Consider the following 17523-nt stretch of genomic DNA (forward strand, 5'->3'; position numbering starts at 1 on the left):
GTCCTGCCGCATTCAAGGTTGCTAAAACCTGGCATGAGCAAGTAGACTTAGCAAAGTCATATCTTCATAAGGCAACCAAGAAAATGAAGAAGTGGGCGGATGCCAAAAGAAGGCACGTGGAGTATCAAGTGGGAGACTTGGTGTTCATCAAAATCCTTTCATCCCAACACAAGTCTACCCGAGGACTACACAAAGGCCTTGTTCGCCGGTACGAGGGACCATTTCCAATCGTCAAGAAGGTGGGCAAGGTATCTTATAAGGTGGAGTTACCTCCTACACTCAAACTTCACCCGGTCTTCCATGTAAGTTGTCTGAAACCATACTACAAGGATGAGGAAGACCAAACAAGAGGGGAGTCCAAGCGAGCACCAATAGGGGTCTACAACACTTATGATAAGGATGTGGAGAACATCTTAGCTGATCGAGTAGTTCGTGGAAGGGACAACCACCCGAGTCATGAGTACTTGGTGAAATGGAAGGGACTTCCCGATAGCGAAGCAAGTTGGGAACCTGCTATCGCGCTTTGGCAATTTGAAGATCATATCAAGAGGTTCCATGAACCAAGCTCGACGAGGACGTCGATGGAATAGGTGGGGGAGAATGTCACGGTTGGGGCATTTCATCAAACACTTGGTGAGCATTCTCTCCATTTTGGGCCTTATAATCCATTTTGGGCCTTACAATGGGCCAAGCACCTAGAGTAGTGTAGAATTCTCTAGAACATTATGGAGAACTCTAGGTCAAGCCATGTACATATCCATTTCTAGATGTTTCTTTAGATATTTTTGTAAAGGAGGTGGGAAGGATCTAGACACCCATTCTCCACCGTAGGATTAAAGCAATTATAGCCGTAGGATTAGACTTTGTATGCCTATAAATAGGTGGAGGTCTCATTTGGCCAAACCATCCAAGAAAATCCAAGAATCCAAGCATCCAAGAATCCAAGCTACAATTGTAAAGCTCTCTTCTAAGCAATATACTTTCATTCTCCCAAACTCTCTTTGTGCTCTAGCTTTCTTTGCTTAGCTTTCTCTTTTTGTGAGCAAAAGGCTTACTTAGTTGCAACAAAGGGTCGGAATAGCAACTAAGGCCGCACGGCTTGAAGGGTAAACAAACAAGTCCGTGACACTTCGGAGCCAACAGAACAAAGTGAGGCATTTTCCAATCACTTTCCATATATTCCATGGTTTTTGCTAGGTTTGTTAAAATTTTCCTTCTTTTTTTTTTTTTTTTTTTTTGGGGGACCAAATTCGCCTTCTTTTGGGGCAAATTTTCTATTTCAATTCGCATTCCTTGCATTTTAAAAATGTTGTTATTTCTTATATAATTTGAATTGTTTTAGAAGTTCATATGTGATTTCAGACACTATCTTATCTTTATTCGGTGAGACTAATGAGGTTGAAATTTCTTGTTTAATCTCATATCTTTATTTAGTCAGAACAAAATCCTACTTGATACCACTTTTGAAAATTTTCACTTTTAAATTTTAAAAATTGCTTTTGAAAATGTTTAGATTGTTTTTTGAAAATGCTTTAGTTCTTTACAAGAGTTTCTAACCAAAAATCAATAGTTTCTTAGCAAGTTTTTCTAGAGAAGTAGAAGCTTTGAAGAAGCATAAGCAAAAGCCATTCTAAATAGAGCCCAAGAGACAAATCCCTATATCTTGAACCTATCACTCATGAGTTGTGTTCACATATGTAAGATCCATGGAAGAGTAAAATAACATACGTACTATTGCTTTCATGAGAAATTATTAGTTATCAGTTAACATTTTTCTTAAATGTGTGATATTTTCATATATATCTTGAATATTGGCAATTGTACTGTCTCACTTGGGAATGTTCAACAATGACTTCATCCATTCACAATCTTCGGTACCATATTCATGGTTAATTAACCTGTACATATAATATGCTAGCAAAGCTAGAGCATAACCTCCAAACTCTTATAGAAAAACTATTGGTGGATTGGTTTGAACTTTGAAGAGATTGTTTTTGTATTTGTTATTAATTTAAAAGAAAATTATCAAGAAAAATATATCATATGAATGTTTTGTTTTATATCTTTCTCTTCTTACTAAAATCTATGGCCCAATATCATGTATATAAGCCTTGATTTCAAACACAGAGGTTTTAAGTTTTTAAGTTTACATAGTATGGCGGAGGATGGTATTTTGGTGTTGTAGAGGAAAACATGACAGGTAAAGAACAATAAATTTGCTACAATACATGAACATTTAATTTAAAGCAGTAAAGTTCAGAATGATTAAATAGTAATGATGCAGAATAATAATGTTTAGAAAATGTATGTCTTGCCACCAGTCGATTACAAATAACAACATAAATTTAGTGTACCAAATTCGCAATGTTTCAAATCGGGAGAACATAAACCAAAAAAATGTTTTTTGGAAAGAAACATTTTGAAACCTTCCCCTGTAATTTTCTAATATATAGAATCTTTTACAGCATAATCAATTTCTTTATTTCACTATAATCTTTTATTTTATTTACTTATTTATTTATTTGCGTTGATTATCATCTTGCACTTCAAAATCCTCCTTATGCACAGTAGCCCTATACAAAATCACAGATAAAAACAAAAGAAAAAGTAAAAAAAGGAAATTTATTGTTATGCTCTCTTTGATACTTTCTTCCAAATGCAACCTCTTCACACCAACTATAGTGACCAAGAATAATCTGTGCTTTAAAATTTACCATGAAATTTTCTTCACGAGAAATGAAGCAGCTTGCACGATTAGTCAAGTATTTCTATGTAAGAATATCGTACTAAATCCTTGGTTCTTTGCTTTATTCCATTTCCATCAGAAACATGATATGTGGCTATAGAAAATAATAATAATAATAATAAGTACAATATCTTATAGCTACAGGAAAAGCAAAAGTTAAAGAAATTAATCCTACTTGATAAGAGTGAATGGAATTCTTACAATAAATATATGTCGACCTCTAAATCTTCTGCATGTTTAATTATCATATAGAAAAAGAATCAAAAACGGTAATAAATAGTTACAGGAAAAGCAAAAGTTAATGAAATTAATCGGTGACCTGATTTGGTGAGGAAGGATTTGCGGGGCATGTGGGGACCACGGGTTCTGGGGCTTTCAGAGGTAATTTCGATATTTTGGAAAGTTTGGTTCCCAAGACGCGTGCTCGCAGATATTTAGAATTTTGGCCACACAAAAACAAGAACGGTGGTAAACTATTAATATTTAAGATTTTACAGGTTGATAATTTTTTAACTGTAATATAGAATTAAACATGTTTTGATTATAAAAAAGGTCAAATTTGTGATTAACATACGTTTCAAATTCAGTCAAATTTATACAATCAAAGTATTTTTGGTACATATTATTATATAAATATATTATAAAATAAAATTTTGATATTTTATTTTAAAATTAAAAGATAAAATATAGATTTTATAAATAAATTTACTTAAAAATTAACTCCAAATGTGATAAAAGATGATGTTTTAATTCCTCATCCAGGTGGCTCATAATTCACCAAACCCCTTTAACAAAATTCTTTTTTGGACGATAACGAAACTCCATAAACATGTTTTGTCGACATTTCATTACGGTGGGGCCCACTGCCACAAAAACAAAAAAGCTTTTGAATGATTTCTTTTATCGGCTTCTAATTAATGTACTCCAATGGATTCCCACATTTTCTCAGCAGCTAACCAAAACCAAAAAGAACGTTGCTACTCATCACAAGTTGTGAACGGGTCATGAGCTGGTGTTGAAATCAAAATATTTTTTTGTGATCCACCACAACTTGTGATATAATAACTATTTTCCAAACCCAAATGCCTCCCTAAATTTCGGAAACCTAGTGTACTGAGAAAGCATGAGAGAAGAAGTGCATTTCTTCAAAAGTCACAGCAAAAGTCTCTTCGAAAATTTTGTTGAGAATATTTCAACTGTTAACATTTGTCATGTTAACATTTTTTTATTATAAATTAACAAATAATTTTTATGAGATCAAATATATACATATATGTATATTTTATTTTATTTTATTTTATATTGTGTATTTTTTGACATCATTATTTAACATGACACTGTTAGCATATTAGAATTTTCACTTTTTAGTTCAGTATAGAAGGAATATACACATTTTGCAGTATTAAATAGACATAAAGGGGTTCACATTTTTTTTTCCAACCCAAAAATCATTGCAAATGAAACAAAATTTTGACACAATTAGAAAGAATGAAACAGAGTACGCCTATGAATATTATGCTTTCATGAAAAGTTATTGGTTATCGGTTAACCTTTTCTTCATCTGACATGTGTAACATTTTCATGAATTGAATATGATATTGTAGCAAAGCTAGAGCACTTATATTCAAAACTTTGACCATTGATTTTATACTTCCATAACATGTTCTCTCTCGCTGTAATATATATATATTTTTTCCTTAAATACAGGAAGGATGAAAAATTAGTAAAAATACGAACAATATTAATTAATTAAGCCACACAAAACTAGTATCTCATCGTAACCACAAAAACATTAAATATATTTCAATGTAAAAAATATATCAATATTAGTTTGAGCAACAAATGAAATATAATGTCTGATTTTTATCCAATACCACAAGGTAAAGAATATTAACTCCAAAATATATAATCTTCATGATAATTACTAGGAAAATTTCCAATTGGATTATCAAAATTTGCAAGTGGGCTAGTTTGAGCGGGCTTAATGCATAAAAATTGAAACCGCCTTAAAATTTTCTATTATGTGATCATCATGTTCTGCCATTGATATATATCTGCAGCAACCCAAGAATGAAAATTATGATTTAATATATACTTTTTTTCTTGAAAGGATCATGACTAAATACTTTATAAAGTTAAATGAAATAGAAATATATTCCACATATCTACGTCTTTCATTGATATTAAAGCTGTGTGATGTTCATTCAAATATACAATTTATTTATTTATTTATTTATTATTTTTTATATAAGGCAATTCATTAAAGAGAAACAAACAAAACAGAACACACCTCCAGAGGGGGATTACAAACTTAAACCAGCAAAAAGCAAATTAGAGGAGAAAACATCCAGAATGGCCCTAGGGAGGGAATCCAGACAGAAGTCCTCCACCTTAAAAACCGATTGTCACTTAAAGCTAACTTGGCAATGCATTCTGCAAGACTATTAGTACTCCTAGAATCCCAACTTATGACCCAGTTGAACTTGGAGAACATATATCGGATGAACAAAAAAATCATATCTAGTATCCCAACCATAAGGGTCTTCTAAACAAGTATTATTTTCAACCACCAGAGCCGAATCAGAATACCATTTGCTCTTGTCCCAATTCCGATCGGCTGCTTCTCTGACCACCCACACAACTGCTTTGAGTTCTGCTTCGAGAGGAGACGAGCAAGGAATGCATTTAGACGCTAGATGCAATAAGTTTCCTCTCCAATCCCTGATTAATGCATTTAGAAGCTACGGCCAAATATCATGTATATAAGCATTGATTTCGGACACAGAGTTTTTAACTTTTTAAGCTTACATAGTAAGGCAGAGGGTTTGGTGTTTTGGTGTTGTAGAGGAAAACGTGACAGATAAAGAACAGTAAGTTTGCTACTATACATGAACATTTAACGCACTAAACTTCAGAATGATTAAATAGTAATGATGAAGGACAATAATGTTTATTAAATGTATGTTCTGCCACCAGTTGATTACAAGTACGTATATAAATTTAGTGTACCAAATTTGCAATGTTTCAAATTAAACCAAACAAGTGTTTTATTGGAGAGAAACATTTGGAAATTTTAACCTGTAATTTTCGAATATATAGAAACCTTTACAGGATGATCAATTTCTTAATTTCAATGTAATCTATTGATTTATTTATTTTTTTTGGTTTTGTTCATAATCTTGTCCACTTCAAAATCCTTCTCATGTAAAGTAGCTCTATAAAAAATCACAAGATAAAAATGGGAAAAAAAAAGAAAAAAAGAAAAGAACTTTACTTTTGGAAAACCAACTTTGTCTAATTCATAGACGATATTATGCACATTAATAAATCTAATTCCCTTCAAAGCCAGCATTTGAGTGCTCACAACATTTCAAGACCATGCTCTTGTAATGGTCTGTTTGAAAAGGCTGAGTTCCAAACATCTTGAAGAATTTTCAACGAATTGGCCTGTCAATTCATATCCTATAGCAATCTTATATTATTCCAATGTTTTCCAGCCGAATAAGTCTTTTGGCAGCACTTTGATGTCGACTATTTCTAAATGCAAAGTGGTCAGTTTATCCAAATGTTTTAGCTCGTTAAGACTGGCATTTCTTTTGTCCCCATTGACTCCTTGAAGCTCATCCCATTTCTTGAAACTTCTTTCCACCAACAATTCTTCTAAAGATGCTGAATTCAATATTACAATTGGGTTGAATGACTTCAAGTTGAGTACAATCATGCAAATCCAACCCGCATAAATGAGTAAGTTGTTTTGACTTCTGCTGGTAATTCCTTGATATCGGATGCTGAAAGCTCAAAAATTTCCAAGTTTTTTAGCTTTCCTGATAAATATCAATGTCGACTTAGCTTCCTAGAAGAATCTAGAGTTATCTTGTTTTCTCTTTTAAAAATGGAGAACAACTAGTGCCTTGGAAGTGATGAGGAAAATATCTATAATTAAATATTTCTAGAAGTATCCACAGCCGACTTTCTCTTCTATAAATAGGTGGTGATGTATGAGTTAAGTGTCATGTCCAATAGCAATAGAAAAAAGAGAGAGTGCTGTACGTGTGAGTGTGAGTGTGTGTCCTTTGAGTGAGAAGAGTGTGAAATAGTGTTTTGTGTCCTAGTGTAAGTCAAAAATCAAGTGAGTGTGAGTGTGTTAGTGTGTGTTGCTCATTTGTGTGAGTGAGTGTGTTGCTCTCTTTATACGTGAGAGTGTACCAATTGTTTTATATTAATAAAAATCAATTTCCTTGGTTTCTCCTTTAGTCCTCTGTCTCCAACATTTTTGGTATCAGAGCCTGGTTGGTCCAAGTTCGACTTTGTGGGAGCTTCTTGTTCGTGGTCACGCAGTCAAGACTAAGTTCATGTAGTGCTGTGGGAATTTTCAGCAACCATAATGAGAGACCTTCAAGTTGGTGGAGGTATTAAGAAGCTCAACAGTCAGAATTATGGCACGTGGTCAACGTGCATGAAGTCATATTTGAAGGGCCAAGATCTCTGGGAGATCATAGCTGGCAGTGAAGTCGAGCAACCACAGGATGCTGAGGCTTTGAAGAAGTGGAATATTAAAGCTGGTAAGGCAATGTTTGCCCTTAAATCTACAGTTGAAGAAGAGATGTTGGAGTACATACGGGATATTGAAGTTCCAAAAGAGGCCTGGGACACATTTGCAAGACTCTTCTCAAGGAAGAATGACACAAGGTTGCAGCTTCTCGAGAGTGAATTGCTGTCAACAACACAGCACGACATGACAATCCAGAAATATTTCAACAAGGTAAAAACTCTTAGTCGCGAAATTACTGAGTTAGATCCTAGTTCTCCTATTATAGAATCTAGAATGAGGAGAATAATTTTACATGGGTTGAGACCCGAATTTAAAGGATTTATTTCAGCCATTCAAGGTTGGCCAGTCCAACCTTCATTGATTGAATTAGAAAATTTACTTATTGATCAAGAAAATATGATCAAACAAATGGTTGGGGTCTCACTAAAGAGCGATGAAGAAGGGCTCTTTAGCGGCAGAAGAAAAGGCCGACCCAAACAACAAAAATTTAATAAGGTAAATCAACATGGAGAAGATTTTAGAGGAGAACAAAGGAATAATAGAAATAGACAACAATTTTTAGAAAATAAAAGAAATAATGGACGATTTTTGAAAATAAAAGAGATGATGGAAGATGCTTCAACTGTGGAAGAAAAGGGCATTATATTAAAAACTGTAGACCAAGGAAGAAATTTACAGAAAGTAATATAGTTATCTCAGAGCCTCAAAATAATATAAGTGAAGATGAATGGGATGTTGAAGCATCTTTGGCTACTGCTGAGCTCATGGATGGCTCAAGTTCAATGTAAGAAAGGGAAACGGCACTCGCAGTGGTTATCCCTAGACGCATTGATTATAAAAATGATTGGATTATAGACTCTGGAAGTTCAAATCATATGACGGGAGATAAAGAGAAGCTACAAAGCATGACAGAGTATAAAGAAGGGCGTATGGTGGTGACGGCAAATGACTCAAGATTGCCGATAGCTCACGTTGGTAAGGCAGCAATCATGCCTCGTTTTAGTTGCCATCAAGTTCAACTGCAAGATGTCTTTCATGTGCCAGGAATGAAGAAGAATTTGCTGTCAGTAGCTCAACTAACATCTTCAGGAAATTATGTATTGTTTGGACCTGAGGATGTTAAGGTGTATCGAGACCTTAAAATCTCTGGTACACCAACAATGAAGGGGCGACGATTGGAATCTATCTATGTGATGTCAGCAGAGTCTGCCTACGTAAACAAGACAAGAAGGAACGAGACATCAGACCTTTGGCACGCACGGTTAGGACATGTCAGCTACAAAAAGTTGAAGGTGATGATGCAAAAGTCAATGCTCAAGGGTCTTCCCCAACTCGATGTCGGTGTCGACACAATCTGTGCAGGGTGTCAATACGGAAAAGCACATCAACTACCATTTGAAGATTCAAAGTTCCAAGCAAAAGAGCCTCTGCAACTCATTCACTCTGACGTCTTCAGGCGTATCAAGTAGTCATCAGTTGGAGGCATGCATTATATGGTGACATTCATTGACGATTTTTTAAGGTACGTTTGGGTTTTCTTTATGAAAGAAAAATTTAAGACCTTTTCAAAATTTAAGCAATTTAAGGAAAAAGTAGAAAGAGAATTAGGCAAAAGGATACAATGCCTACGCACAGATAATGGGGGAGAATATACCTCAAGAGAATTTATACAATATTTAAGAGAATACAAAATAAGACATCAATTGACGTGTCCAAATACTCCGCAACAAAATGGTATTGCAGAAAGAAAGAACCGACATCTTGCAGAAACATGTCGGAGCATGCTACATGCAAAAAATGTTCCAGGAAGATTTTGGGCTGAGTGCATGAATACAACAACTCATGTGATTAATAGGCTCCCTCAAGCAAAGTTAGGATTCCTCTCACCCTTTGAAAAACTGTGGAACATAAAACCCACAGTAAGCCACTTTCGAATCTTTGGCTGTGTTTGCTATGTGTTTGTGCCTTCTCACTTACGCATGAAGTTTGATAAGAAGGCAATAAGATGCATTTTTGTCGGATATGATAGCCAAAGAAAAGGGTGGAGATGTTGTGACCCTAATACTGGACGATGTTATACTTCACGAAATGTGGTGTTCGATGAAGCATCTTCTTGGTGGGCACCTCAAAATACAGAGTTGCCAAATTCAAAGGAGATTGAGGTCAAGCTGCAACAAAATATGGGGGAGCAAGAATATGAAGCATGCCAGCCAACAAATGAAGGAGAAGACGAGCCGACTGTAGCAGACGAGCCTACGATATCATCTCAAAGTCCCTGGCGATCTGGTGTACATCAAGGAATACCAGAGAACATCGGATCGAATCTTCAACAAAATGACGAAGAGACAACTCCACAACCAAGAAGATCGAGCAGACAATGAAGACCAAATCTCAGGTACGCTAATATAGTAATAACAGAAATGGAGGATATAAAAGAACCTACATCATATGAAGAAGCATCTAAATATCATGAATGGAGAAAGGCTATGGAAGAAGAAATTTCTGCATTAAATCAAAATCAAACTTGGGATTTGGTGGCTAAACCTAAAACTGTAAAACCCATATCCTGTAAATGGGTTTACAAGATAAAAACTCATCATGATGGATCAATTGAAAGATATAAAGCTCGTTTAGTCGCACGAGGATTCTCACAGCAATATGGACTAGACTATGATGAGACGTTTAGTCCAGTAGCAAAGATCACTACCGTACGTGTTCTACTAGCACTTGCAGCAAGTAAAGACTGGAAGCTGTGGCAGATGGACGTGAAGAATGCCTTCTTGAATGGAGATCTAGACAGAGAAATTTATATGATACAGCCAAAGGGTTTTGAAAGCAAAACTAATCCAGAGTACGTGTGCAAGCTAAGGAAGGCACTTTATGGTCTAAAACAAGCTCCGCGGGCATGGTACGGTAAGATTGCAGAGTTCCTTCTTCAAAGTGGATATATAGTATCTTCTGCAGATTCTAGTTTATTTGTGAAAACTGAAGGAACAAAACTAGCAACAGTGCTAGTATATGTGGATGATTTAATTATCACAGGAGATCATGAAGATTAAATCTCTCAAACATAGAGAAATTTATCAGTTCGCTTCCAGATGAAGGAACTTGGGGAGCTCAAGCACTTCCTTGGACTCGAAGTTGACCGAACAGAGAAAGGTTTATTTCTTGGTCAACAAAAGTATGCAAAGAATCTATTACAAAAATTTGGAATGTTGGATTGCAAGCCAATATCAACTCCAATGGAGGTGAATGCTAAGCTATCTGCATATGAAGGAAAAGACTTGGAGGATGCTACTATGTACCAACAATTGGTAGGAAGTCTTATCTATTTAACACTGACGCGGCCAGATATTTCATTTGTAGTTGGAGTTGTAAGTCGGTATATGCAAAGTCCAAAGAAACCTCACTTGGAAGCAGTCCGACGAATATTAAGGTACGTTAAAGGCACTATAAACTTGGGGCTTCTGTATAAAAGAGGAGAGGAATGCAAGTTGGTTGGTTACTATGATGCCGACTATGCTGGAGATCATGATACACGACGATCGACTACTGGATATATATTCAGCCTTGGTTCAGGAGCAGTATCTTGGTGCAGTAAAAGACAACCAACTGTGTCTCTGTCAACTACAGAAGTAGAATATAGAGCAGCTGCTATGGCAGGCCAAGAAGGTATGTGGTTAAGACAACTACTTGAAGATTTACATCAACAAGTTGACTATGCAGTTTCTCTCCATTGTGATGACCAATCAGCAATACAATTGGCGGAGAATCCGGTATTTCATGCAAGAACAAAATATGTGGAGATACATTATCATTTTATCAGAGAAAAAGTACTGCTAGAAGAAATTAAAATGCAACACGTTAAAATGGAAGATCAAGCGGCAGACTTATTCACTAAAGCACTCAATATTACCAAGCTTACAAAGTTAAGAGAAATGCTCAACATGGTGAATAGAGAATCAATCAAGAGAGTCGACATTGCGGAGGAGTACTGATAAATATCAATGTCGACTTAGCTTCCTAGAAGAATCTAGAGTTATCTTGTTTTCTCTTTTAAAAATGGAGAACAACTAGTGCCTTGGAAGTGATGAGGAAAATATCTATAATTAAATATTTCTAGAAGTATCCACAACCGACTTTCTCTTCTATAAATAGGTGGTGATGTATGTGTCAGGACCCGTCCAGAATTCCTCCCCGGAACCCTAGACAAGCCCTGATCCCAGGGAAATACCACCGAACCTTCCAACGGAAAATCCGGCAGCACCTCCCCTAAAGGTAGGACTAACCAAAAATTATTTACACTGAAAACACACTTCTATACTCATCCCCTTATTCCTCCCGCATACTACAAATTGGTTCCACAAATTTCAGCACTTCAAAAGAAAACAGAGGCAACCCAGTGCATAAATAAAATGTGTCCAATACAGTATACAGAGTATTATACAATTAAATGTGGAATTTATAAAATGACAGATAAAGAAGCAATACAAGGTCGAGAGGAAAAAGGGAAGAAAAACTTCTTGAACCTTCGGCAACGAACTGAGACGTTGGTTCGCCCCGGACAATCAACGTCTCCAACCTGGACCTAGGGGAATGGAATTTAAAAGTGTGAGATGCTAATCATCTCAGTGAGTGACCCTATCTACTATACAATATAATACCACGGTAATAAGTAGATAAATAATAATTAATTGGAAATAATAATTTCTCTCAAAACCCTTACAATTCTCTCAGTTGGAAAAGTTCTCCTTTTTAAAACCTTTTCACAAAACCCTTTGTTCGTATTCCCCGAAAACTAAGACATCAAATAAATACCAGAAACAGTAATAATTATATTTTTAATTCCAATACAGTTTCAAAACATTTTATTTTTAAAACACAGTTCTGAAAATCATTTGATACACCCACTATATACCAGTGGCGCCAACAGTACTCAGCGTCCCAAGGTACCGCCAGACAGGAGGTTATAGAAAGAAACCGGCATACAGTCACGTGGCGTCCCACTGCGCCGCTGCTAACCTGGTGTCCCGGCCATGGAGGGGTGGCCTACCCTCATCCGATGGCAACCACAGGACAACCTCACAATATCACATGCGCGCTCCTCACACCCACCTGCGTGCTAATCACAACCGTGTGCACACTAACCATATCACATATAAACAGAACACCAGTACGTGCACGGTGCATCTAAAAATCATAAAATCCACATATTGAATTTATATAACAAAACTCACACCTTTGCATAAACACAGCGGGTATATTCCATCCGCTTAAACCCGGGAAATTCTCCACAATTTCTTTATAATCAATACCATAAATTCCATGATTTTCAAATCCACCAACTCCCAAATCCACCAATTCAAATATTCACATTTTCCCAATAGCATAAATAATTCTCGAAACATAATAATTAAATCACATAATATTCCATGGGCATATTTTATAAAAATTGAAATCACCAACATGAGCAAATATTTTCCTTGAAATATTTAAAAATCAAATCGTGCCCGATTTAATATTAAACCACAAGAATTTCAAAATCCTCAAAACCATAAAATAATTCCACATGGGATAAATTTGTAGAATGCATATTTTCTTTAATCCAATAAATTCACCAATAATTCCATAATAAATCAAGTAAATATTTGGCACATAGAATTTAAATTCCAAATATTCAAATCACACATAATATTCACCAATTAAATTCTCGAAATTAATTTGAAGGTGGGTCACTCACCTGGAGCACGCAATTAACCCACGATCCACTATGGGATCAATTCCATGACTCACCCGTGCTCCTAAAACACAATTCATACACAGTCAAATAAATTAATATTTTAATCGGATAAATAATACCCGGTACCCGGGGGGATCAAACACAAACGTTAACCAAAATGGTCGAATAATATACCGAATCGAAGCTTGAGCGACAAGAATTACAAATCCGGTCTCCATCAACCCCAATTCCGCCGGAGGTGGCCGGAATTTGGCCGGAAAGCTTCGGCCGGTTTTAAACTTGAGGGATCTCTCAAACGGTGGGGATTTTGGGCAAACTAACCCCGGAAATGGACTCAGAGGGGTCGAAAATGGTGGGATAGAGGTATGGGTCGGGCTGGTTTGGTCGGAAACGGCGAGAATCGCCGGAAAAACATAACCGGCCGCCGCCGGCTTCACCGGCCCGATCTGGGCGCGTCCGGCGACGACAGGCCGGGAAATTTGGGGGTCGAGATTGCAGCGAGGTGGGCTTCCCCGGTGGCCGGCGCATGTGGCATTCCGACGACTGAAATCCGGCCAAACGCTGGTCAAAGAGAGAGAGGGAGAGAGTCAAAGGAGAGAGAGAGAGAGAGAGAGAGAAAAATAACTGTTGGTGTTTTGATGGCTCGAGGAAGAAGAAGGGAAAAAAAGAAAAAAAAGAAAAAAAGAAAAAGAGAAGAGAAGGAGGTGTTTTTCCCACGTGGGGAAAAGAAAAGAAAAAGAAAAAAAGAAAAAGAAAAAGAAAAAGAAATAAAAGAAAATGAATTAAATAATATTAATAATAATATTATTATTTAAAATAATAATAAAAATAATTTGATTTTAAACATGATTGACATGTGGCATTTCACTATGGTGACACATGGTCACCTTCTGTAAGTCACACGTGGCACATCGTTATACGTTCAAAAATAATATTAAAATAATGCAGTGTTTGAAAAACTCTACAGGTCCATAACTTTCAAACCACGTGTCCAAATTGGACGTGCCGCTAGTCTACGGACTCGTATCGACGAGCACTTCACAACCATGCATGAGTCAAAGCTCAACCTTGCATGAATAAAAAGTCAACTCCGGCACCCCTTGGACAGTTTGGACCCCAACTTGTTTTGCTCATAACTTCCAAACCGTAGCTCCGTTTCCAATGTGCTACTAGTCTACGAACTCGTGCCAACGTGTTCTTCATAACGGTACCTCAGTCAACCTAGAATTCCAACCGGGTCAAAAAGTCAACTTTTGACCCCTTGGTCAACGGTCAATGGTCAACCTCGGTCAACGTGCAAAAATTTCCGACATGGTTCGGGACGGGGTGTTACATATGAGTTAAGTGTCATGTCCAATAGCAATAGAAAAATAGAGAGTGCTGTACGTGTGAGTGTGAGTGTGTGTCCTTTGAGTGAGAAGAGTGTGAAAAGGTGTTTTGTGTCCTAGTGTAAGTCAAAAATCAAGTGAGTGTGAGTGTGTTAGTGTGTGTTGCTCATTTGTGTGAGTGAGTGTGTTGCTCTCTTTATACGTGAGAGTGTACCAATTGTTTTATATTAATAAAAATCAATTTCCTTGGTTTCTCCTTTAGTCCTCTGTCTCCAACATTTCCAATATTTAAAGATATGTCTTCCAGATGATGGCCATGCAAACACAATGTGCGGAGATTTCCCGGAGAACTTAAGGCAAAGGCACTTGCTCCAAATGTAAATAATAAGACAGATGTAAAACTCTAAGTTGTTTTGTTTTTCCAAAGAAATTATCCGGGACTTGGGGAAGGTTTATTCTGCCACATCCAAATTAACTCGAGCTGTTTATATTCCAACTGTCCATGAAGTAGTTGGGGCACATAACCATTAGGTAGTGAAATCTCCTTTCAGTCTTCAAGAGCATTTCTTTCAAGGCAATTTAACTCAGAAGCATTTGTAAAAGAATGCGTATGACTTGTTCTTGCAATTGAGATGACAACGTCATGGATGACATCGGGCATTTTAACAGTTTGGTGATAGTTGCCTTCCAACAACAAAGAACGATCTTTAATCTTTAAGACTAAAAAGTCCACCGTATCTCTTGTACTTTGCAATGTACGTATATCAACATCTTTAAACATGCCCTGTTCCATACCATATCTTAACAAATTCTCTATTGATATGCTTTCATCTTCTTCATGCAAACCACAGAGCAAAAGTAATAACTTTTTTTCATCCCCTAAATAATTATAACATAGTTCAATAGGACAGTACTCTTTTTTATCCATGTCATCATTGATAGTTGCTAGGTTAAATATCCGTAGTTTTCTCAAGGCAGTCCTCCAAAAGGCAATTCACGATCTTTCAATGTATCTGCAATTGTTTCAATGGTAATAGGAAGAGGTGCACATTCATTAACAGTTTCGGTTCCCAGATGTAGGAATTAAGAATCTTTTTCAAGCGATTTAGCCACTAAATGGTTGAACCAGTTCATTGCTTCAGCCTCTTCTGAGAGTCCAACTTGGAATAACTTGTCAACACCCATTTTAGTAGACAACACTCGTTCAAATGTGGAGGTAAATAATATCTTGCATACCTTGTCATCACTCTTGAATACTATCCCAACATCTTCAAGCTTAAGTTCATTTGAAATATCATCTAGAATTATCAAGAACTTCTTTTCAAGCTTAAATCTATTTTTTAGCAAAAGTGCTTTTTCAAGTATGGTTTCCTTATCGAGTTTTAGATCTGGCCTTTCTGCAATTGCTTTTAGAATCTGTTCAACATCTGGAATATTTGAAAAATTAAACCAGAACAAAATCACTGAATATATAACTTATTGTGTAATACCCTTCCAGAAATTTGTTTAACAACTTTTGTTTTACCTGCACCAAGCATGCCGTGAACCCCAACTATTCTGACATTACCATCTTAAAGTGCCTCCATAATTTCATTTACGATTTCCTTTCCCAATTCAAACTCTGTAACTTTGATTTGTAAAATCACTTCAGATTTATGAGTATTTTCTTCAGGAAAAAAAAAATCTCATATAATAAAATTAAAATGCGAAATAACAAATCTTCCTAATTATAGTAAAAAAAGACTCCAAAGTGGACTCTCAGTTTATAAATAAAATAAACAAATATGACATGGATGAATATCGATCACCCATAAATTCATTTTGGCGTTTCTAATATCTTTCTTTCACTTTCATATTTAGTTTTGATATAATTTTTTTTTTTTAATTTTTTGAAAGAAGTTTTGATATAATTATATAATATTTTCACGAATTATTTATTTTTCTTGATAGTATATAAAAAAATAAACATAGGAATAGTTGGAATAGATTCCAATTTCTTAACTAATTTACTAGCAAAGTTGAAAAGTGAATTAAATATACATTTTTTTAAGGAGTAAATATATCCTTCACTAGTATTATTCAAATGTATATAAAAAATAAAAAAATAAAAAATAAAATAAAAATAAAAAAAAAAAACCTCCTCACTTCTTTGCTTTTCTTTTCCATGAATTCCTGAGAAAATCCGAAACCCAAAGAAAAAAAAAAGAAATGAAAAAGAAAAACAGAGAAGAGAGAGAGAGAGAGAAGAAAGAACTCTGTTTAGTTTTCTGGAAACTTCGATACAACTATTTTCATTAGTTATATTGATATTTATACAAGAGACAAAACTATATATTTTGTTTTTTTTTTTTTTTTTAACAGAAGTGGTTACTGTTCACGCCATATCAGCAAAAGCATTTTGACATGGCTACTTCTTACAACATTCCCCCTTCAAACTCATTTTTTTTTTTAACAAAAGAAAAAAAAAAGAGTTTGACAAGACAAAAAAAAAACATTCCCCCTTTGATTTAAACAACCTAAACACCATTTACAACTTTGAGTCTGGACTTTAAGTATAAGAACCTTGCTGTGCCTAAAGCCTTTGTGAAGACATCTGCTACCTGCTCTTTAGTTGGTACATATCTGATTTCAATAGACTTGTTCAGCACCTTGTCTCTAACAAAATGTATATCCAGCTCAATGTGCTTTGTTCTCTGATGAAGAACAGGATTTGAAGCTAAAGCAGCAGCATTCAGACTATCTGTCCAGATCAAAGGTGTCGGCAATGTAACTTGCAATTCTATAAGTAGATTTTGTAGCCAGCATAATTCTAAAGTTATATGAGCTAAGGCTCTATATTCAGCTTCGGTACTTGAACGAGCAACCACAACTTGCTTCTTAGAGCTCCAAGAGATTAAATTGGAGCAAGAAAAATTCCATAACCACTGGTGGATCGCCTATCATCCCGTTCACTAGCCCAATCAGAATCAGTAAAACCATGTATAACCAATTTCACAGAAGAATGTAATTGTAAACCATGATCTGCTGTACCCTTTAAGTACCTCAACAATCTTTTACAAGCTTCCCAATGAGAAGAAGTTGGTGCATGAACAAATTGACTAAGTTTATTAACAGTAAAACAGATATCAGGTCTTGTTATAGTAAGATATTGAAGACT

The 17523-nt window shown here is 35.7% G+C and overlaps 2 protein-coding genes across 2 annotated transcripts in view; one reads left to right on the forward strand and one right to left on the reverse strand.

The window, feature by feature from the left end:
* Nucleotides 1–17523, reverse strand: part of LOC107405461 (uncharacterized) — an 82848-nt gene that overhangs the window by 36604 nt on the left and 28721 nt on the right. The window lies entirely within an intron of this gene.
* On the forward strand, nt 10397–14897 carry LOC132804996 (secreted RxLR effector protein 161-like). The gene is made up of 2 exons (XM_060819597.1): nt 10397–10970; nt 14794–14897. The coding sequence occupies exons 1-2, from the start codon at nt 10397–10399 to the stop codon at nt 14895–14897; spliced, it is 678 nt and encodes a 225-aa protein (XP_060675580.1).

The sequence above is a fragment of the Ziziphus jujuba genome, chromosome 8, assembly GCF_031755915.1.
Source record: "Ziziphus jujuba cultivar Dongzao chromosome 8, ASM3175591v1".
Lineage (NCBI taxonomy): Eukaryota > Viridiplantae > Streptophyta > Magnoliopsida > Rosales > Rhamnaceae > Ziziphus > Ziziphus jujuba.